The following is a 23932-nucleotide window of genomic DNA, read 5'->3' as shown; positions in this document are numbered from 1 at the left end:
TACATTTCAGTCATTTATAAAAATCTAATCATCTGGGCTCCAAATAATCTTATCTACTGTGTGGCTTTTCTTACTGATAACTCCTGTGAATATATTTGCATTTAGTGCTGTGGGAGAAACTGCACAAGGAAATAAAACTTGTGAACTAATTAAACTTCTTGGTCTCATTGAGTAACAAGCTGGAGATGTTGGCAGGGCTGGGAATAGATCTGATTATCATTCTTACTCTCTTAATAGCCAGAGGACATGGTTAATTATTCAATTGCTTGTTAATGCATTGAAATATTGCTTGGCATTTTAAATTTATTTTTCTTTTTTTTTTTCCTCTTCTTGCTGCAGGGCACTCCCAGGACCTGATGGATTTCTGATACCTCGCTCCTGAGGGGCTGGAAGGAGCATGGTTAAACACCAACCGCTGCAGTACTACGAGCCGCAGCTATGTCTGTCCTGTCTGACGGGGATCTACGGCTGCCGCTGGAAACGGTACCAGCGGTCACATGATGACACTACCAAGGTGGGTAGTTGACCACGTTGCCTCTTCCTAGTGACTTTGGGTTGCAGATGGGTGTGGGTTCTTGGTTGAAAGTCCTGGATATTTGATTGTATTTTGTGGATATTTGATTTTTGTTGCCTTGGATACACCATGGAAACTCCTGGACTTATGACTTGGAGGTCTTCAAGAAGTCCTCACTGTGTGGTTGACGTAGCAGATGGGTTAGCTGGTTGTGGTGCTCAAAGTGGTGTGGGTTTGGCCAAATTGGTCTGTATTTTTCTTTTGGCACTGAGGGAGACTTCAGTTTTGCTCTTTGGTCTGTGTTTTATTGGTGTGCTTGTAGGAACTGCATATTCCAGTGTAGTCTTCAGCTTCTGTGCACGTGAAAATAAGTTTATAGGTAGGGAAAGGCAGTGAGGTGACTCTTCCTTCCTTGGATAAATGTAATTTTTAAGAGCTCTGGCAGAGGGAATTCAAGCACTGGGGCTGGACTTGCACCTTCCCAGTTGTTTGCGGCTGTGAGATGGCGTCTCGTGAGACCTGATGTGTTAATAAGAAAAGTGGAAAAACTGCTGTCAACTCTGCCCTATTGCATCTTCTCAGTAGTGCTGGTTTGTGTATCACTGTTTTTCTGAGTTCTCATGTTGTCTGGAGATTAATTTTTTTAGTGTGCTTACTGCTTAAAGAAATAAAATAAAACCACAACCCAAAACTCAAATATCATTTCTCCTGGCAATGATCCTAAGAGATTCTTTTGCTGCTTTTTGAAGGCTTGGTTTTGCTCTGTTGACAGTCAGCTGCTCTGTATTGTTTTGAAGTCTATAACCAGGGATCTTCTTGGCTGTCGAGTGCTTTTCCACTGGAAAAAGAGGCTCTTAAGGAGAGAAAACACTTCTAGGCAGCAGATCCTGTGCCAAAAATGCTCCTGGTTCTGAATTGCATCGATTGTTGGTGGTGTAGCTTGGCTGGAGCTCTCATGTGAATTGAAAAGTCATGGCTTGCGTTTGTGCAGTGTAAAACAAATTTTGTTTTGCAAAGTAGAAATGTTTGTGTTGTTTTTCCTCCTCTTTTTTCTTTTTTTCTTTTTTTCAGTCTGGCCAGCTTAGTCTGAGTGATCACTTCTGAGCCAGCAGAAATTTCCTTTGAGCAAATACCCAGGCACATCTGTAGCAGAGGGTGTACTTGGGTTTTTAAGGTTTTGTCAGGAAAAAAAACAGTGGGACGTAATGTCTTGGCATGTGTGCGTGTACTTAAATACTCAAAATGCCTTATTCAGTATGCCTTGTGAAACCCAACTTCATGCTTCTTAGCTAAAAATCTATAGAAAGATTGTCATCGACTTAATTTTTTTCAGTGAAAGCTGGCTCTGCTTGCACTGACCTATTATCAAAAAATATCAATGGCAACCTTCCAATTCTACTTGGAGTTCCAGTTGTTTTTCTAGTGCTACAGAGGAGTTTCTTGTTTTTAAAGTACCTGTGCAGGGCTTAAAAATATGTCAAGTCTCTGAGTCAGTCCTATTGGGGTCTACGTGAGGCCTCAACTTCCACTTTGTTGAATAGAGAAATGGAGAGAACTTTGCTCTTGTGGGAGCAAAAGAAGAAAGTCTCGAATTAGCTCCAGGCTATGCAAAACCAAGCTATGAAGAACCTGATCCCATCAATAAAGTGCCTTTTTTTTTTTTTTTTTTTTTTTGAGAAATCCAACCTTATCATAGAATGATTTGGGTTGGAAGGGACCATCAAAGCTCCTCCAGTGCCGCCCCTTCCATGAGCAGGGACATCTTCACCAGCTCAGGTTGCTCAGAGCCCTGTCCAGCCTGGCCTGGGATGGGGCATCCCAGGGATGGGGCATCCACCACCTCTCTGGCCAACCTGGGCCATTCTAGAAAAATTTCTGGGTACTCCCAGCATTGGTGTTTAGTGATCTCTGGTCTGCGTGAGAGGACTTTTGGGATGTGAAGGAAAACTTTCCAAGGTATTGGATGGGGGATAGGAAGTTTGACATATGCTCATTGTGTCCAGCTGATGTATTTCAGGCACAATATTTAGGTGTATCTGTAAGGAACTAGCCAGGAAAATATCATAACTTGGGAGCCTATTTTGTTTATACAAAGGCAATGGTATATTGATGATAATGCCTGTTGTATCACCCTGTCTCTTGCCCTATAGTAACTCAGCTACTGCAAGCACAGATCAGAAGCAATTGTAATATAATATGTCATAGAATCATGGAATGTCCTGAGTTGCAAGGGACCCACAATGATCATCGAGTCGAACTCCTGTCCCTGCACAGGACAACCCCACAGTTCACACCATGCGTCTGAGGATGTTGTCCAGTCTCTTCTTGAATATTGAATATTGACATGTTTTCCTGAGCATGATTTCAATAAAAAGAGGTATGGTATACAAGAGAGGTCATAACTCTTGCAAAAATCCAGAGCTACCTGGGAAGGAAGGAATAGAGTATGTACACGTTATGTTTATACTGTGTAATTATCAGAAAGAAAGGCACGTATTCAAAAAGCAACTTTTCTTCATGTAGGCTGCAGCATGGCTATCTGCTTTCTTTTTAAAAGATCAAACTTCGTAGAATGAAAGGCCCTCACCTAAACTTGGGTTATGACCCAATCTGGCGAAGTGCATCCTTGAAATCTTCTGCTGATGGCTGGAAACGTTTGTTTTCTGAATTGTGCTGCAGCTCAACAGCCAGAGTTTTAATGATTCCTCTCCTTTTCTCCCAAATGTATGCAGATCAGGCTTTCTACTATACATTAAAAATTTACATGAAAATGAGCATTTTAATTATAAGCTTGAGTTCTAAGTTTTTTGGGAGACTGCTTGCTGGAATTGTAAAATTGTAATTATCTCTTGCTTTCCTCTGACCTTTTGAGAATGGAAGAGGGGGGCTGAAGGTGCCCAACCTGCATACTTCATCTCCTTTTAAAATTTTGAACATCTGCAAAATTCCTTTTTCTATTGCGTGCCTTCAGCTTTAATGGCAAGATTCCTTTTCACTTTTTAAAAAAATTTTTAGTGATTTTTTTTTTTTTAAAAAAAATGAAAGGCATATGAAAGAGAAGAAATGGTCTTGCTGAGGTTCAAACCACTATAATCTGTAGCTGGTGTGAGGAGGAAATTTCTGGTCTAACTACAGCTTGTTCATCAGGTATTCAACCAAAGAAGTTCTTGTTAGGTCAGTGCATCATCTTAACAGGGTCCTGAACACAAAAACTGTTGGTAAATAAGCTTTGGCTTGTAGTTGCTATATGGGCTTTTAAAGCTCTGAAGTTCAGATGGCAGCTTCCAAGGTAGCTCCCATGATCCTGTTGGATTGCCAGCAATAAAAAACAAGAGAATGGCACTGCTAATTGCAGTATATAAACACAAAACTCTGCACACATCTTCACCTGGGATGAACTGCTGCTGGGTATCACGACCCCAGAATAGCTCTTGTTTCCAGGCTTGGCTGCAGCATCTTTTAAAATCCACCCAGCGATGTTGCAGGATCAGTATCCATGTGGGAGTTGTTGATGGGTTGCATTGTATAAAACATGAAGTTAAATCTATCAACTGGTTTTGTTCAGGTTTGTGGTGTGTGTGTGGTGTGGTTTTTTTTATTGCTTCCAAAACCATGTTGTCTGTACGCAGCAAATAACGCACCTGGGAAATCATCCTAGGTGGGAGTGAGGGAAGAGGTATTCTGCAGAAGAAAATTGCAGTGGTAATTTTTTATCTGTCCAACAAACAGAAGCTGCCATTTTTGTTGTAGCTTTTTTTTTTGGTTACTGTGTACTGAAAAATCTTGGTATCTTTATTTATATTATTTAGGTCCCTGTCAAATAGGATGAAATACTGCCACCATTTGCAAAGGGCTTTGGTTTCTCTGTTTAGCAGGCACAGCTGATACTGAACTTTCCAACCACAAAACCTCCTGAGATAAAAGCTGAACCGGACAAAATGTATAATAACTGGGATTTCTTCTTGTCTTCCCCATTTCCTATGGAAGCTTCCCACGAAACTGTCTTTTCCTCCAGAAAATTATCAAGGATAGATGCCTGGTTTGGTTATACATGCTAGGAAGGGCCATCATCACCTGGGATGAACCCAAAACTGGCAGTTTTGGATCCCAGGTGAGTGAAACTGCAAGATCCCTGTGATTTTTTTTCCTGTTCTTCAATGTCATCTCCAACATTTAAATGAAGGTCTTTTTCATGAGCTCTCTGTGAGTGGTGCACTTCATGGTACTTATACAATCTCCTTCCTTCTTCCCGTTTCTCTTGTAAACACCCCTGAGATGATGTGAGTGAGAGATTAAATCTTGTACATACAGAAATCCCCCTGTTTTCTGAATGCTCTAATCCCACAGGTGTTAACCTGAGCGTCTAAGAAACCACATCCTTGTTCAAAATGTGGAAAGATGGTGAAACTCGAGCTAAGATGCACATCCAAGCTCAGGTTGGGATTTCTTTGAAAGCTTTGAGGGTGTTCAGGACTGATGGTCAAAGAAACATGGGTTTGCAGGGTTGGATTTTGGGTATAACATTGAAGTTTTGTTGTCCTTGGACACACTGCTTTTTCAGAACCAGCTTAAAAATCTCTTATCATTCAGTGTGGCTTTGTAGGGCTGATGCATGTATGAACATGGCCTGTTTAAAGCCCTTACACTTGCCTTTCTGCCTTAGGAACCACATTTTCCCACGAGTGTCCCAGAAACTTCATGTTTTTAAAGTGGGTGGTTTTTTTTTTGTGGTGGTGGTGTGTTGTTTTTTTTTTTTTTTTCCTTTTTCTTCCCACATCCAAAACATTGTCCCCTTCTTTTCTCAGAGAACCCAATTATTTGCTGATGGGACCAGCACAGGGACCTGGTCCAAGAGCTGGAAATGCTGGTTGGTTGTACCCACCAGCTTCTGGCACTGGGAGAGCAACTCCTGCAGCCCTCGATTCCAGTACCGCTGTTGGGCGGCATTTCTCTCCCGCTGTTTTTATACCCCATTTGTACGTGCCAGCAAATGTTCTTGATTTCTTTTTGTTGTTCCCTCCCTGAACTTGTATCCTTGTGTGTCATCTTATGGTCCTATATGGCTTTTCTAGTACTTCCAGTAGCTGCTGCAGCCTTTCCCTCTCTGCTTCCATCCTCTCTTACAGTAATACTCAGTAATTGGAGCAGAGAAGTTTCCTTGTTGCTGTTGCTTTGAAGACTTACTACTCCCATCCGTGAAGAGCTGTCAAGCCTGCAGCAATGTCTTGTGGTGTGTCAGCTCTTCTGAACTCAGCAGCAGATGTTCCATGGTTTGTGGAGTTCAGGAGCTACTGTACTATCATAGAATCACAGAGAAGTTTGGGTTGGAAGGGACCTTCCAAGCTCACCTGGTCCAACCCCTGCCATCTTCACCCAGCTCAGGTTGCTCAGAGCCCCGTCCAGCCTGGCCTGGGATGTCTCCAGGGGTGGTTCATCCACCACCTCTCTGGCCAACCTGGGACAGTGTCTCCCCACAAAAAATTTCTTCTTCATGTCAGGCCTGAATCTCCCTCCTTTAGTTTCAAACCATCACCCCTTGTCCTATCACAACAGGCCCTGCTCAAAAGTCTGTCCCCATCTTTCTTCTCAGCCCCTTTTAAGCACTGAAAGGCTGCACTAAGGTGTCCCTGGAGTTTCTCTTCTCCAGGTTGAATCAATGCGACCTCCTATATTTAGCGTGTGAAGTGGCATAAATCCTTTTGGCAGCATTGTGGTTTTTTTCCTGTGTGACTGGGTAAATTAAGGCACAGAAGTCAAGTGGCCACCACTGATGAATCTTGAATCCCAGGAATCATCTTAACATGGACACTTCTCCCTGCTACCTATGAATGCACTTGAGGTATTCCTGATGTCACTGGCTGCTGCCTGTTGGTTTGGAGGTGAGGAGCCAGGGACAGCATCTCGTGTGACACTGTGGACAATGCCACCAGGAATCACAGCTAACTTGATGGGTTGCAGTTATGTTCTCTGCAGTTTTAACTTGTCTGCCTGCAAATCCAGGCTCTGGGTAATATTATAAGTGGCCCCTGAGCAGGGCTGACCCTTTTTGTAGGTGATTGATTAGCTCATATAGCAACGGCTTGCAGAATTTCCAATATTTTGTCACTGCTACTTTATTCAGAAACTTTGAAGTGATCCATACATGAGTTCCCTGTGATAAACAGCCAGGCCAGCCACCCTCAGATACACAAAGGTGCCTTGTGACTTTTCCATCGTTATTGGCCTCTGGGGTTTTATTCAGTTTGTGGCATTTCCTTTTTATAGCTGCCAGATGTGCTCCCTCCAACTGTTTTTCCTTTATGTATTATACTAATTATCTGGGTGAACAATAATGTTGCTGGAGCTCATCATCTCTCCTTCCTCCTGTTTGCTCTTGGACCTTTTCAGACACAGCAGATGCTGCTTCTCCTGTCCTCCTTGAAGCCACTGTGTGCATCGTCTTGCCTTAAACTGTAACTGGGGAAGGTGACATCAGTATTACTGGATGTCAGCAAGTTGTTTGCATCAAGAAACCCCCTGAGGATGCACCAGAAAGTCTTCAAGAGGCCAGTGAAGCTCCAAAACCACAGAATAGCAAACCAAGAGAAAATGGTCAGGTTGGACCTTTACCATCCCTTGTTTTCATCCTGGGTTGCAGTGAAAACCAACCTGGAATTAGCAGCTTAAAACAGGGCTGATAATTAATGTGTCTGTAGCCTGGGTAGGCAAGTGGATCTGAGGGCTGGCAGCCAAGTGCTGTCTGTGCAGGAACAAATGGCTTTGGGTGTTTGAGGATGGGCAAAGAAAGACAGGAACACCACCTTAGAGTTAGGGAAGGATATAGGTAAAAAAGGACCTTGAAACCCTTTAAATATCCTCAGACAAGCCAGGACAAAAACTTGTCCTATTTCTGATATTCAAGAAATCTCCGTGTTTCTTTTGTCCTTACTCCAGCAGCAGCCAGAGGAGAGATGGCTCTTTTATTTTACTTTTTTTTTTTTCACCTTTATCTTTGGTTCCCAGACAGAAGTCTAGGCTGCCTGTACTTCCCAGGAAATCTGTCACATGTTATCAGGGGGTTTAGCCAAGCCTTTCCTAGAAAGTATTTGGAAAGCGGTGACTTCAGACTCACCATGCTCAGCTTGGGGAAAAAGAAAGGCTGCGAGCAGATACCGTTGATGTCTTGAAGCCCTTGAAGATAAGCGCTGCTGAAGGAAGACACTTGAAAGGCTCAGATAGTTGGCCGAGGGGGAACTGATTTCTGGCCTGTTATTGGAATGAGCTTCTTGAGAGAGATGGGAACAGAGTTTGAGGGTTTCCGGGGTGGCTGATGGAAGAGATGGGAGGAAGCTACAACCCATTATGTGCTGGGAAAGCTGATCTGAGGCTTGGAATTTGTGGCTGTCACCGAAATAGCAACCAAAAATGACCTCAGGTGCTGTGCTTTAGATTGAGAGATATTCATCCTGATCATTTTCCTTGAGGTTTCTCTCTGAATTTCTCCTTGGATGGTTATGACTATGCAAGTGTTTCCATGACAATCATCCAGATTTTTGATACTTGGGGTAGAAAAGGCTCCATAGGTCTCTTGCCTCTTCATGCAGCATGTCCTGTCTGGGATACTGCAGTGCAAGACTTAGTGAATATGTGTTTCCTTTGTAATGCTTTTTTTTTTTTTTTAAGTCTGGATAGTACAAAGGTGTTCTCTTAGTCCATTGACCAGATACAGATGTGTTTAAGGCAGAAGATGCTTTAGCTAGCGCATCCCTCTCCCCCTCTCTACCACCCTATAAGTGGTTGCACAGAGCAATTAAAGCAACCCAGCAAGGAGCAGAGCTATCCTCAATTTCTGCTCATGATACTGCTGCTGTGTTATCGAGCATAACTGGTTCATTATAAATGTTGCGTGTTATGACATGTGTTGAGCTATCAGAATATGCTCTTCTATGGGCATGTTGTGGTTCTAGCAAAGAGGTGGGGATCGCTGGGGCATGTGTAAGAGGGGTGCAGAAATACAGAAATGCTCACAGCCAGGTTATCGTAGAATCACAGAATGATTTGGGTTTGGGAGGGACCTTCAAAGCTCATCCAGTGCCCCCCCTGCCATGAGCAGGGACATCTGCACCAGCTCAGGTTGCTCAGAGCCCCGTCCAGCCTGGCCTGGGATGTCTCCAGGGATGGTTCATCCACCACCTCTCTGGCCAACATGGGACAGGCTCTCACCGCCTTCAGATGCAACAATTTCTTCCTCATGTCTGGCCTGAATCTCCCATCCTGTAGTTTAAAACCATCACGCCTTCTATCACAACAGGCCCTGCTCAAAAGTCTGTCCCCATCTTTCTGCTCAACCCTTTTTAAGTCCAGAAAGGCCGCACTAAGGTCTCCCCGGAGCTTCTCTTCTCCAGCTGAACAGCCCAACTCTCTCAGCCTGTCCTCACAGCAGAAGTGATTCTTTTTCATCAATCCCTTCATCCTCAGCCTGGATTGATACTGGAGGTTGCCCTGACCCATGTGCAGGACCTTGCACTTGGCCTTGTTGAACCTCATGAGGTTCACATGGCCCCACTTCTCAACCTTGTCCAGGTCCCTGTGGATGGATCCCGTCCCTCAGGTGTGTCACCTGCACCACTCAGCTTGGGGTCACCTGCAAACCTGATCCCACTACGTCACTGATGAAGATATCGAACAGTGCGCGTCCCTCCGCGTTCTGCAGGCAGCAGTATTTAAACATCAATGGTGCTCACTTAGCAGAGTTGGGGAAATGCTGTAAGGCAGATTAGAAACCAAATTGCCCTTTATAATTTAAATAAATGCCTCATGCAAATGCCCTGGCTGGCCTGTGGTACGAGAGGTGAAAGCAGTGGGTTAGTTATGGCTGCTTTTATTTCAGAGATGGTGTTTTTACATCGCATGTTTCTTAATCCTCTGTTTAAATAAACATAAGGTGCCTGAACTGTATAGATATGGGAGGAGAGATGGCAGGGGAATATCTAATACTTGTAATGCCTCTCCCTGCCTTTAAAATATCTATTTTTGCTTGTGTAGCTGCAAGTCAGTATAAATGAGATATCAAACTCTTCCTAATTAATTGGGTGTCTACAGTTAAAATTTATTCCTTTAAAGTGAAATGTGGATGATTCAAGATGGTCTATCTGGTTAAAAACATCACATGGCCTTGAACTGAGGTTTCTGATGGCTTTTTCGGGTCCTATTGTGAAAAGACAAATGAGGATCTGTGATCCGTCTGCATAATGGATTGCCGTGCTGTGTCTGTGATACGTGTACTAATTCACTTTATAGCGAAATACTCTTGTAATTCCCGCTGGGTGAGAGCTGTTAAATGACCTGAACAGATGATTTAAGCCACGTTGATGTGATATATCTGTTACTATAGACTTTGGAACTGGGACTTTGCTGGGTCTTCAGTGCTAATCCCCAGACAGCCAAAGGTCACTGGTCACAGAAATTGCTTGCTTTGCTGAAAACCCCTATTAGAGCACGGGTGAACGTGGCCTTTTTCCATGCAGTTTCAATTTGTTAAGGTTTGTGACTGTAGATCTGAAGCCACAGAAGTTTTTGATTTGAAAAGAGGCTCTTTCAAGTTGGTGTGTTTTGAGGTTGGGCACTAAGGCACTGGATATTGCACATGGGACATGACCAGTGATTCAGAACTGAATCCCCATGAATGTGTTTGATTATGTTGGAGTGACGGGCTAAATGTAGGAAAATTCAATTGTTGGATTAAGTATTGATTTTTTTTTTTAACTTTTCTGCAATGCTTGGAATAGAAAGCAGAGCCACCCTGCTCTCTGGGCTTTACATATTACTTAAGCATCCTTTAAATGCACTTTTGAGCCCTTTGTTTTACCCACAGGGTGCATGATTGTGCAGGGGAAAGGGTTTGAGATGCTCACAGTTTTATGTGGACACCTCACCCTGCCCAGCTTCTGGCTCCTACTGCACATTTTGCTGAACTCCCTCAGGTTTGTCGTCGTTGTGGTTGTGCTGCCTTGCAGGAATAATTCTGTCTGTGTTTTCAGTCTTGCTCCTTCATGAAATATGTTTCTCTTGACTCAAGGAGATGCCTGCGAGTCAGGGAAAAGCATAGACCTCTCCTTGTGTCTAGGGTTGGAGGTGATTCTCCTGGGAGCACGGGCACCATTCAAGTATTGTCTTGCTCAGTGATGTTGGGATTCATCTGCTGAAATGCATTTAAAGCTTTGACAGTGATGGAAATTTCCTTCCGCAGTGGGGAGGAAAAAAAGGCAGGATTTCTCCCAGTTTTCCCCAAGGCCATCCGCCAAGGAAGATCTTGTCCGAAGTGTGACTGCAGCAAGCCTTCAAGGCCAAACTGAGTTTACACAGGACATCGTGCTGTCATATTAAAGATGGTTTTTTCTCTCTTCTATCTCGTTGTCTCCTTGTTGCATATGCTGTAAAGCAGGTCTGAGGTCAGCTGAGCCAGACAGGAATTGCAGTTGCTGTGCATGGTGTCATCGGACCAGACTTTGCAAAGACTGTTACTGGGTCTATCTGGGAATGGTGTGTTTTGGTCTTCACAAAGGAGCAAGACCTCTCTTAGGCTGGGCAGGAGTCCCATGGTAGATTGACAAGGAACAAAGACGTGTTCCAGGCTCAGAAATTTGGTTTAACATGCTAGGAGCCTGCTTATTCTTGAGATGTGCATCCTCAGCTCCTAGGAAGGTTGGGATGAACCTGCCACAGGGCAAAGCTGATGCTGAAGTCATTCCCTGCTTAGGTGAGCCTGCAGAAGACCTTTGCTGGTCACTTCTAGATCCTACCTTGGAGGTACAAGCCCAGAAATCTCGTGTATTCGTGACCTCTTGACCAAAAGGCTAGGCTGCCAGACAGCATTATAAATTACAGTCTATTCAATAAATACAGTTTTGGCCTTAATGGGTTTGGGTTATGTTTTTCCTTCAAAGCCATTTTTCAGTATAAATAGTCGGTCAATGACCGCAGATACTGTGGCCTCTGTAAATTCCTGTTTGCTCCATGTGAAAGATGCTTCCTACTTCAGTAATGCTTGTTTAAAGGATGGGAAATCCCAAGTCCTTAAAACCTCAGGAAAGCCGCAGTATTTGAAAACTTTCTGCCTGAGACTGCCTAAAACTGTCAGGGTGAGGATGTTTGACTAATGCTAAAGCTCTGGCTTAGTCCTGATGTAGGCAAAATGCCTGTGCGAGGGAGCCTGCAAAACCCATTGACTGTTGTGCCTGAGTTGGGATTATGGGCTCAGACTGGGTGATTAACATGCCCTAGGATTTATAATGCTTTGTAGGTGTCAAAGTTTTTTTGGTTTTTTTTACTGCAGAGCATCTGCAAAATGTGTTTCAGGCTGTAAATAGCCAGCACAGAACTGAAGCTGCATCTGGAGAAAAGGGAGAGGCAGGCAGGTGGGAGACATGGAAAAAGGAGGGGGAAAGAGGGATTTTTGGGTCATGGCCCCTTAGAGCTTTGCTAATAAGAGCCGGTGGCTCTGTCTGTTGGGTTTTGCCAGGGATTTTCCCTGGGCATCTGGGTACAGCAATGTCCTAGTCTAAAGACTCTGGTGTGCAACCACTCGTGCAAAATCTTGACCAGCTTGAAAGATGCTGGGTGAGAAATGGGACTTGGATACTCAATCAACTCATGGTTTCAACTATCACCCCATATGGCAGAGCCTTTCCAGGCTGTCTCTGGGACTTTCCTCTACTGGTTTTGGCTGGGGTAGAGTTTATTTATTGGGTAGTAGCTGGTATGGTGCTTTGTTTTGGATTTGTGACCAAGTGTTGATAACACAAAGGCATTTTTTTAGCTATTGCTGAAGAGTGCTTACACAGCATCAAGAAAGAATATTTACTGAATTTCTTCTAAAAGAAAGGAAAAAAAGAAGTGAAGTGGTTTTTCTGCTTGTTTACCAAAGCAACTTTCTTCCCTCTTGACTGTGTCCTTGCTGTTAGCGCTTCAGTTAGACTTTTTAAATTAGATTGGATAACGCCTTTTCCAAAAGAGACAATAGGAACCTGTACTTCTTCCAGTGCAAACTGCATTGCTGGTAGATGCACTAACACAGGTTAATTCAATGAGTTGCTATTTACTCAGATGTTTAATCCTTTTGCATACATAGAGCCGTAAGTGTGTGAATTTTGAAGAGAGCAAATGATGTAAGTGAAATGATACTAGCATAATGGAAGTTTGACCTGTTGGTCCGTTTTGGTGTCTGAAGCCCTCTCTCTAATCTCAACAAGGATGGTGAGAAATCCATGGTCTTGTTCAATAGGAGATTTTATTTTTATCACCCAGAGGGAAGCGAGTATGACCTTGCTCCCTGGCAGAGTTTGAATTTGCTAGTCTCCTGATGCACTGAGTCTGCTTTTCCAGTGCCTTTACCCAATTCCCAGGTGCCCTGGAAGAGATCCAAGGCCAGTTGTGCTATGACGGAGCATAAAATGTTGGAGAACAACTTCACAGTCCGTCCTTGCTGGGGGGCTGGATGCCCTGGGAGGGTGTATAGGCCAGTAGAATCACAGAATAATTTGGGTTGGAAGAGACCTTCAAAGCTCATCCAGTGCCACCCCTGCCATGAGCAGGGACATCTGCACCAGCTCAGGTTGCTCAGAGCCCCGTCCAGCCTGGCCTGGGATGTCTCCAGGGATGGTTCATCCACCACCTCTCTGGCGAACCTGGGCCAGTGTTTTATTACCCTCAATGTAAAAAATTCCTTCCTTGCTGAGTAACAGTCTGAGAGTAGATGAGGTCTCCTGCCTTCCCAGCATATGTCCTGTCACCTGAGATACAGCAGTCTTCTCTTTTTCACTCCTGCTTGGCCTCAAAATTGTGAATGGCTAAAAATAATCATGCAAGATGTTGATGGAGATTAAGAGGCTGCGTTCCCACAGGGACCTGCCTGGGGACCGCTGATGAGCTGCGCTTTGCAAACAGCCTCTTGTTGGTGTCCTCTATTTTCAGCAGTGGATTAGATATTTGTAAGAACAAGTTAAACTTGGCACCACTTTGGCATTAATTTTAAATGGCTGTAAATAGCAGCCTTCAGGGAAGGGGAAGAGAAATAAAGAGATCTCTCTACTGAAGAGGTTGAGCTTCCTGTGAAGCCATGGATGGAGCACAGATGGTCCAAGATTGTGGTGTCCTGCAACTTTAGCCCTTCTCAGAGATGTATATCTGGTTCCAGGGGAGATATGTGAGTGGGTTTGAGTGCTCTGTGAGGGTGCTGGTACTTTGCCAGCAGAAGGAAAGATGTGGTGATGGGAAGCCCGGTTCTTGCCAGATGTGATGGGTGGGAGATACTGTAGTGCAGGTGGTGGGGCACAAGCTGAGGTTTAGGTTGCTGCTGTGGGAGACAGAGCACGCTTAGGATGGGAAGGCTCCGAAATAGTGATGAGCTGCCAAATATTGGGGAGGAAAGCATGATTTTGGGGGTGAAAAGGAAGAATTAGAGGGAGAAGGTGAGCTGGGAGAGATGCTCCAAAGTCCTGCACCATCTGGAAGAAACCTGTCCAGGTGTCTGCTGTGCTAAGAGCTTTTTGGAAGCTCTGCACACCTCAATACAGGGATGTTCAAGTGAGAGATGGAAATATTTGCTGTAGGCTTCAGCAGGGCACAGAGCTGAGCCTGCCCAGTGTTTCTTAATTTCTGTTAATTCCTCTCCCCCAATACACACATTGTTCTTCAAGCTCATCCCTTTGGTATTGGATTAATGCAGATCTGAGAATAAGAGACTTGGGAAGAGTAAATTTTCAGTGAAGTGCAGTAAAATAGGCAGTTGCTTTTAACCGCTGCTGGCGTCCTATGTATTTATGAAAGAGAGAAGTGTTGATGTAATGGGAAACAAAAGGCCTACACCAATACCCTCTTCTCTCCCATTCCTTTCGTAAAAGTCCTACCTCTGTGCTGCTGATAACTGCTTTGGAGGTCAGGAGGAGGACAAGGTAGGCTGTGGATTGGGATGCTCTTGTGCACTTTTTTTCCATTACTGACGTAATTTTGATTGCATGTTTATCAGCTGCTTTTGCTTTCCTTGGATGACAGATTTAAATGCATTGGTGAAAGCCACCAAGAGACAATTCTGTGTGAAAGAACAAGTATTTGTCACACTGTGGTTCTCCCAACACCACTATGCACCACTTTACTGTGACAGCTTTGTGCTCCTTTGCAGAACGTGGTGGTTTGCATGTGAAAAGGTCCTCTAGCTATTAATAAAAATGGCAGGAAAAAACCAAGTCACTTCTGCAGGACTGTAAAATTGTGATTAATACAGCCAAGCAATAAGCCTTGCTCAGAAATCTTGGCAGAGGTGGCAGGTTTTGAAGCTCCTAAGATCCTACAGATGCTGAAAATGGGCATCTGGGAAGAGGACAATGTATTGTACCCACATGGGAAAGCCTGAAGCTGAGAACTCTCTTCTCTGGCTTCCCACCGCTCCCCCATGAACATAAACCCAGCTGGCATGGAGTAGATACACACTCATCTAATCCAAATGCTATAACCAACTAGTCATTGGCTTTTCCTCCTCTTGTCCAGCATAAGGACTGGTCTGTCTTGGTGGTCTCTGGCTTAGACCAGAAGTTGCATACTGGCTTTAAGAAATTTCCTGATGACAGATCATAAAATAGCTTGGGTTGAAGGGACCTTCAAAGCTCATCCAGTCCAAGCCCTGCCATGAGCAGGGACGTTTTCACCCAGATCAGGTTGCTCAGAGCCCCGTCCAGCCTGGCCTGGGATGTCTCCAGGGATGGGCCATCTAGAGATCTTGTGTTTTCCTGGAAAACGTCCAAAAATGGCACCTTCTTTGTGGAAGGTTACAGGGAAAAAATCCTGATGTGCTGATTTTTTTTTTTTTGTTAAACTAAATTTCCTGGCAGTTGAGTGTGCAGGCTCTCCTTACAAGCTATTTATGGGATGTATTTCTGAGGCACACCTTGTCGTAATCTAAAGATGATGAGTGCTGATTGCATCCTGCTACAGGCATGTAGAAATATTAGGAATTAACTTGTAGGTTCTGGTAGTGTGTTCTTAGTGCTTGTTAGGGAACAGACTGCCTTAGTTTATTGAATTTGTTGGTTTTGATGTTATTTTGCAAAACAGCTTCATCTTACATTGTGTTTGTCCTACTGTTTTGAAGACTGAGTTGCTCTGTTTCAAATTGAGTCATATGTTCTCTCTGGCCTTAGGAAATACTGCAGGGATGGTTTAAAGTCTGCAGCAACCATCTTCATTTGCATCGACGGACATAATTTTGCTTGAACAGGCTCTAACAATTTTTCACAGAAGTGGATCGCTCTATTTCTCCCTGTTTTACTATTGAGAATTTTCAGTTTCCAAAACCATTAGATGCCTTTTTGTAAAGTGTGCCTAGAAACCACCTTTAGCTGTACCTTGATATTCAAGTAAGTGGGTGACATTCAGTGGGCTTTCTTGTACAGAAGTCAAGCTAAAGGATTTAATGGTCCCTTTGGTTTTCAAAATGTATGCGTTTTATTTTGTGATGTAAAACACCTCTAAATTGAGGGCAGAGGTTAGCTTGCCAAATCCATCACAGCTGTTCGTCCTAATTTGGAAGGAGAGGCTGCTAGAAATCCTGGAACAGAAAGGCTTGGAAGCTGAAATGCTTTTTGTGTAATATCATTCTGCCTTTTAATACAGATACTCACATTCATGCTTCCTATTCTGGGAGTCTGGCCAAGTTTCTGCACAGAGGAACTGCACAAATTTCCTGGTCCTGTCCTTCACCCCAACATCATCCCAGAACAGGTACAGCCTGAGATTAATTTCCCTGCTGGAGTTTCCAATCTGGTTATTAATAAATCAAACTAGGTGTTTTTTCAGACACGTGGCTGGCTTCTGCATTAACGGGGTAGACAAAGCCTATTTCCCTACAGGGCAATTGCTCTTTGTAGTTTGCAAGGTAGTCTCATTAAATTAAAAAAGCCACCACAAACTGAAACTCTGCAGCTTTCTTGTAATGTGTGGGTTATCGCAGCGATGCTGGTTCAGGGGATTAGATCTGATTGTTGCGGCTGTGCTTTTCTTCCCCATTACCAGGAAAAGGCTGTAGCAGTTCATATATATATATATATTTTTTTTTTTCTTGTATGCATGCTTTTTGCAAGCATTTTTAGGAAGCAAAGCTCTGTATCAGAAGACTCTCTATTCCCCATGTGGCTTACTGTGCAAGCAAAGAGTTTTGGCATCTAGAAAGGTGATGTTGTTGATGTACTTTTTTGATTGTGGCTGTATCATTCAGGACCAGAGCAGACACCTTCTCCTCTGCCAGGCGGTATATTCTGGCCCAGGCTTTCAGGAAGCTGCAGTTTGGGTCCAGTAAAACATGGAGATGACTGCAATATTTCCCAAATTTCCTTATTCTTGGAGTTCAGTGATGCTCACCATGGGATTTTTCTAAACCTCCAGGATGTATAATGAAGGATGCATTCTTTCAGGCCAGACATGAGGAAGAAATTGTTGGCCCTGAGGGTGGTGAGAGCCTGTCCCAGGTTGGCCAGAGAGGTGGTGGATGAACCATCCCTGGAGACATCCCAGGCCAGGCTGGACAGGGCTCTGAGCAACCTGAGCTGGTGCAGATGTCCCTGCTCATGGCAGGGGTGGCACTGGATGAGCTTTGAAGGTCCGTTCCCATCCAAACTATTCTATGGTTCTGTGACCATCTGAATTGCTTTTCTGACCCCTCTCCCACCCTGCCGTGCACACAGGGATGGAGAAGCCACATCTGAGATGAACACTACTGTGGCAGGAGCTGGGTGTCTCCTGTAAAGTCTGGTTCTTCAGCAGCTGAAAATCAAAAGCATCACCAAAGTCTCTGAGATATGGAATAAACAGGAGGAGTTGGAGGCATAAAATCTCTTCTGTGCTCTTAGCCTATGTGAACTAGTAGATAGGCCAAGCAGTGCAGATTTAATTCTCCTCAAGTTTTGCTCGTTGTGTCTGAATTGCCTTCAGGTCTTGGCAGTGATGTGGTCATAGCCAGCCCCACCAGACTTTTCACTGTTTTCCCTGGTGCTGGTTGTGTGGTGAAGACAAGGGAAAAGTCCTCCAGAATATGGATGCAGGTGGCCAGATCCTGACCTGCAGTGAAGACTAGGCTCCTCCTTTTGGAGTAAAAACTAGTTGAAGCTGTAAACCTCATAGCAGAGACTAGGGAGCACAGATAGGCTATAGAATAATTTTGGTTGGAATAGACCTTCAAGATCCTCGAGTCCCACCATAATCTAACTCTGGCACTAAACCATGTCTCTAAGAACCTCATCTGTACATCTTTTAAACACCTCCAGGGATGGTGACTCCACCACTTCACTTATGATGATGCTTTGGGGGTTGTTGTTTCAAGCTCCTCTTGATGGACATAGAACACACACCCAGAGTGGCTTCCAGCCCAGCTCCATCTCCTGACGCCAGGCCCTGTGCGCTTGAGGAGTTTGTGTGTGTGAATGTGTGAAATCTTGATATTAGATGTTACTAAATCAGAGCTTGGCTGTAGTAGTTGCAACCCCATTCCTGCAAATCGTGTTGCCGCAATGCTGTGCAGTGCTGTTGGCTACCCCTTCCATGAGGTGCCATCTGCAATTCAGTTCTCGGCCCAATAAATGCATTAACAGGCTGAGAAGGGGAAACGTTGATGTGCAAATGGGACTAAACCGACTAATGAAGTTAAATCCTTGGCCTGTAGTAAGGTTCTTTGCATAATCCTGCAAACAAGATTTGGGCTGGCTACGTCACAGTGGAGTCCAGCCCAGTCTTTGCCTTGGTGTGGCACCATGGTGGAAAAGCTTGAGAGCCTACGGATGTCTGAGTTACACCTTGTTTGGGTGCTTGGGTGTCCTGCAGCACAAGCAGGTTTCTGAGGCTTTTGAAAGTGTTGTTGGCATGTGGGTAAAATGAGGCTGTGCATAATGGGTGGTCTGGTTTGTGGTGTAGGTACCTCCATGGCATCGTGTGGTCAGTGGAGGAGAACCTGAAGGTACGTGGAGATGTGGCTTTCCTGGCATCCGTCGCAAGACGTTTCTGCCAGTTCATTGTTTCAGAGACGACTTGGCTGCCTGTGGGATCTGGGTGGGGATCCAGGATATGTCAACACTGAGGTGCTCAGCTTGGATGCCAGACATGCTCATGTTCTTATGAATCAGGAACCTCTGCGCTGCTAATGTGTTGTCTTATTAACAAAACTGATTAGCAGAGCTGAAAAATATAATGACTGCTCTTTGTTGTTGGCTGTGAAATTAAGCTACGATTTTTGTCTGCCCTGACTGTCTTGTGAGTCCCTCTTGAAAAGGGGCCTTGAGTTTAGGAGTGTTTGCTGATTCAGCATTTTTCTCCAGGTGGTTTCAAGGAGAGCAACTGCTGAGCTCCAAAGTGTGATTTCAAGGGTATAAGAGGCAGCTGGAGATGTAAAAAGAGAAGCTGTATTTATCTGTGGCTGGAGGCTTTAATTTTTTTTTTTTGTGATTAGTATTTGTAGCTCATCTCAACCTTAAAAACTATTCTTTTCCTTTCTGCCGTCTCTAGAGTGAGCTGTTAAAGGAGAAGACTGAACTGGTCTAGACCCATCATGTGTCATATTCTTCTTGACATGTGGTTTTGAGTCTTTATTTGGCAGCATGCTTGTTTGCAGATGATGTCAGCCAGCACTTGAGAATCAATTGACTTCAGTGTAGTCAAAAGAGGCCCTTTTTCAGGGACAATTATGGGGAAAAAACGAAACAACTAAGGCTTTGTTTGAAGCCTCCTAAACTTGGAGCATTCTGTCTCTTAAAAATTGAATTAACTTCCTTGTGTGTTTTCCTGAAGCATTGCTGGCCAGTGGTAAAGTTGAAGTTTACTTTTGAGTGACAAAAAGCAGCACCAATTATCATCAAATAAAGCTTGGATGGTTGTTCAAATCATAGAATCACAGAATAGTTTGGGTTGGAAGGGACATCCAAAGCTCATCCAGTCCAACCTCTGCCATGAGCAGGGACATCTGCACCAGCTCAGGTTGCTCAGAGCCCCGTCCAGCCTGGCCTGGGATGTCTCCAGGGATGGTTCATCCACCACCTCTCTGGCCAACGCGGGCCAGGCTCTCACCATGCTCAGGGCCAACAATTTCTTCCTCATGTCTGGCCTGAATCTCCCTCCTTTATTTTAAAACCATTACCAAATCATCTTATATGTGCCAAAGATGGTCCTTGCTGTAAGGAAGGCAGCTCTTACCTCCTGACCCATCAGCTGGGTGTCTGAGGCTGCTGGGCAGGGATCATGCTGTGATAGACAGCTCTTGACTTGGCGGGGATATGAGTAGTAAAAGCCTAGTGCCTTTAACTTCACCTTCCACAAAAGTCTCCTTGCTAGGCTGAAATTCCGAAAGTGATTAAAATCTCAACCATCTCAATAGGATCAAGTCAGTTTGCTTGGTAAAGAGACAGGAGAAAGACCCAGATTCTCTTTTTCATGCTTTCCAGGAGAAACCAACCCTTTGCCCTTGAGGAAATGGCCTCAAGTTGTGCCGGGGAGGTTGAGGTTGGATCTTGGGAACAATTTCTTCCTGGAAAGGGCTGTTGGGCATTGGAACAGGCTGCCCAGGGCAGTGGTGGAGTCACCATCTCTTGAGGGGTTGGACAGATGCATAGAGGAGTTTCTGATGGACATGGTTTAGTGAGAGTGTTGGGTTAATGTTTGGACTCGATGATGTTGAGGGTCTTTTCCAACCAAAATGATTCAATGATTCTATGAATCTCTTGATTGTGATGTTTGGTGCGATGCTTTTTTTTGTGTCATTGTTGTGCCAGTCTGACATCAGCCCTGTTGCCAGGCTGAGGACCGCAGGTTAACGGTAGAGGAAGAGCATGTGTTAGCTTTTCCGCTCTCCCAGGCTGCTGATTTCACCGCAAGACTTTTCTTTCATTCTTGCTAGCTGCTACCTCTCCATGTTTTACATTTTTTGACGCAGCTGTTCTGGCCTTTCTGGAAAAACAAACCGCCTTCTGGTTCCTCTAATGGAGAACACACTGCTATGCCTTACTTTAGGCTTTGCTTAACGAGCCTGGTTTGTAACCACACAAACAACCACAGATCTTGAGCAAACCACACCACTGTGAGCTGCGTCTTATTGTTTTGGTGTTTTCCTTCCCCAGCAAGGTCAGGAGCCTCAAACTGAGTCGAGATGGGGTGGTGCAGCTTTTAGCTGAGTGATATCTGGAAAGGCGATCTCATTTCATTGCTTTGCTTTTTGAGATCGATATGAATTAACCTGTGCATGTGTTTGCAAGAGTTATTAGTGATGTGCGTGCATCTGACCAGGCTGTTTTACAGCAATTGTCTGCAGCCGTTGGGGGTTCCTGCTTCTTCAGCAAGAAGCAAATAAAGACACAAGTCAACGTGAAACCTGCCTTGATGCTGCTGTATTATGCTCCAGCTCGTTTTATCCATGCTGTGTTACATGTAGCACTGTTGTGGATATAAGGCCTTGAATAAGCTATTGTGTGATGACCAAACTCCAGCACTTAAATTATTCCCATGATGGCTGATTCTTTTTTTTTTTCCTTTTTCCTAACAGCCCTTAAGAGATAAAAAATAATGTAAATAGAATAAATCCCACAAACAAAGCTTCTGCCTTTTCTCCAGACAGATGCTGACTTTGGATACTCAGCTGCTGCTGCAGCTTGTGACTTCATTTGGTTTCCCTCTGGCAGCATGCTGAACCCATTTAAATCTCTTATAGGGAAAATAAGTAAATCCGTTCCATATGTCAAGTATCAGAAAAAATACATAATTTCTTTGACTTGCACAAAGCCTCCTGTTGTCTTGCAGATAGAGAAACAAGTGCACCCTTGTTTCTGGGAAGCCAAGCTCTAAACTCATGCTGGTAAATCTGACATGTCACTGTCCACATTAACTAGGCATGTGGGGAGGACTCTGATCTTATAGATATTTTTTTTTCCTCTTAAAAGAGAGAGACTTTAGTTTTTCCCTGCTCTAAATCTTTCTTATTACGGTCTTTCAGGTCATTAGGTTGCCCCCAAGATGGGGGAGAAAGCATTTTGCATATTAGCCTGTTTAATGGCTTTTGTGAACAGCTGTGTCTTTGCCCTCAGGATCTCATCACGTGGGATAAATAAGTGTGTATTGATGGGGCAATGTCTCATGGGGCAAAGTGCAAGCATGTAAGACTTGCCAAGTAGGTCAGACAAAAGGTCATCTTGCTTGGCATCATGTCTCTCCATCGGGTGTTTGAGAAGAGCGGGAGATCATCCCGTTTGTCCTCTGTGCTCCCTTCTCTCTCCTGGCTTCTAGCAAGCCATGGTTGAATGCAAAACACATTATTTCTCCAGAAATGCTGTAAAATAGAAAATGGCTCATGATTTAACTGTGTCCTGGGTGCATCCAGCACAGCATGGCCAGGTGGGCAGGGAAGTGATTGTCCCACCCTGCCCTGCGCTGGTGCGGCCTCACCTGGAGCACTGTGTGCAGGGCTGGGGACACAGGATAAAAAACATATTAAGCTACTAGGGAGTGTTCAGAAGAGGCTACCAAGTTGTCGAAGGGTTTGGAGAGGAAGCCGTATGATGAGTGGCTGAAGTCACTGGGTTTGTTCAGCCTGGGGAAGAGGAGACCTCATGGTGGCTACAGCTTCCTCACAAGGGGAAGAGGAGGGTCAGGCACCGAACTCTTCTCTTTAGTGACCAGTGACAGAACCCAAGGGAATGGCAGGAAGATGTGCCAGGGGAGGTTTAGGCTGGACATTAGGAAAAGGTTCTTCACCCAGAGGGTGCTGGACACTGGAACAGGCTCCCCAGGGAGGTGTCACAGCCCCAAGCCTGACAGTGTTCAAGAAGAGACTGGACAACGTCCTCAGACACACGGTGTGAACTGTGGGGTTGTCCTGTGCAGGGACAGGAGTTGGACTTGATGATCCTTGTGGGTCCCTTCCAACTCAGGACATTCTATGGTTCTATGATCTGAAAAAAATGATCCTTGAATCGCTTTGAGGAATTCCTGGGAAACTGGAAGTTGGGTTGCATCTGAATCGGGGTCTTCGATGGAGGAGTTGTCATTACCGACTGCTTCCTTGAGGGTATACCAAGAGCTGGAGGTGCCACCCAGTTGACAAATACATAGGTTGAATGATGAACCTTGGGCTCATCCCTCTTCCCAGTGAAGTGGATGGTAAATTTGGCCAAGAGGAAGATGAAAGCAAGACAGACAGGGCCTTGGGTAGGTAGGAAAGGGATAAATGGGGGTGGAAAAGTGCGCACAGAGTCTTAGCAAGAGCTTTTGGAGATGCTGGCTGAGGAGGTCCATGTGCTGGGGACCTGGATGGTTGTTGAACATTAAAGCCCCAGAAATTGTGGAAATGGGTCAATGTATCTGGTAGTAGGAGGTCCTGAATTTGGGGGGTGGTGATAGTGGAGACGTGGTGCAGAACAAGATGGTGGATGAAGCTTTTGGTCTGACCCAGAGCAGGTTGCAGAAAAGTGCTCTTCAGCCATAAATACTATAGTTGTGGTGTGTGTGTGTGTTTTTTTTTTTTTCTCTTCACTTCAAAGAGTAGGATTATAAAAGGGCTGCAACTTGTCTGGTGCTTTTGTTTTAAGAGGATTATGAGCAGCCCAAGAGACAAACTTCAACAAAAATTCTGATTAAAATACACCTGGAGATCCATTGACCTAAAAAAACCCCCACCCAAACCAACCAATAAAGTCACACAAAAAAAAATCCCAAACAAAAGGAAACCCCAAATACAGCAAGAGAGGGTTTGAAGTCTGGGTGAAGGTGATGGGAATTTTGCTTGGCTAATATGTATCCTTAAAAAGAAAGTCTTCTTTTTGACATCGACATTAGAGAAGTATGGACTGAATTTCCAATCCTTTTTCTTTGTGTTTGAGATTGAGTTTTTTTTATATATGCCTGCTGTTCTGGTGCACTGAGATGTGTAAAACCTCAAGATGAAGCCCTGGGAAGAAGAAGGGGGGATGAAGGGCAAGGAAGAAAACCAGCAGTGAGGAGGGACATGACTCTTATCCAATAGTTGGCTGCACTTTTTGGTTTTAATTATCTTATACCCCTCAACGTGCCTGGAAAGTGAGTGGAAAAAACCTTTCCAATTTAATAGATATTGCTTGACAGTATCTTACCGCTGGAAAAAAGTTTCATTTTCTAGTGAGATTACTTTGGGTGGACACATGGAATTCTTTCAGTAATAAAAGCTGTGTGACGTGTAATAAGAGCTGTGCTATGTGGTTGAAATGCTGGAGGGAAGGGATCCATCCAAAGGGACTAGGACAAGCTGGAGAAGTGGCCCATGTGAACTTCATGAGGTTCCACAAGGCCAAGTGCAAGGTCCTGCACCTGGGTCAGGGCAACCCCCGGTATCGGTCCAGGCTGGGGATGGAGGGATGGAGAGCAGCCCCCAGGAGAAGGACTTGG

At 44.5% G+C, this 23932-nt stretch overlaps 1 protein-coding gene across 2 annotated transcripts in view; it reads left to right on the top strand.

Moving 5' to 3' along the window:
* GDPD5 (glycerophosphodiester phosphodiesterase domain containing 5) overlaps positions 1 to 23932 on the top strand; it is a 186369-nt gene that overhangs the window by 65169 nt on the left and 97268 nt on the right. For both annotated transcript variants that reach the window (XM_065647830.1, XM_065647839.1), the window contains exon 2: positions 340 to 514. In XM_065647830.1, the coding sequence (XP_065503902.1) occupies positions 398 to 514 (117 nt within the window). In that variant the 5' untranslated portion in view covers positions 340 to 397. The remainder of the gene's footprint in view (positions 1 to 339; positions 515 to 23932) is intronic.

The sequence above is a fragment of the Caloenas nicobarica genome, chromosome 1, assembly GCF_036013445.1.
Source record: "Caloenas nicobarica isolate bCalNic1 chromosome 1, bCalNic1.hap1, whole genome shotgun sequence".
NCBI classification, from domain to species: Eukaryota; Metazoa; Chordata; class Aves; order Columbiformes; family Columbidae; genus Caloenas; species Caloenas nicobarica.
Note: the sequence above shows the minus strand (reverse complement) of the source record. Positions and strands in the feature narration are given on the sequence as shown.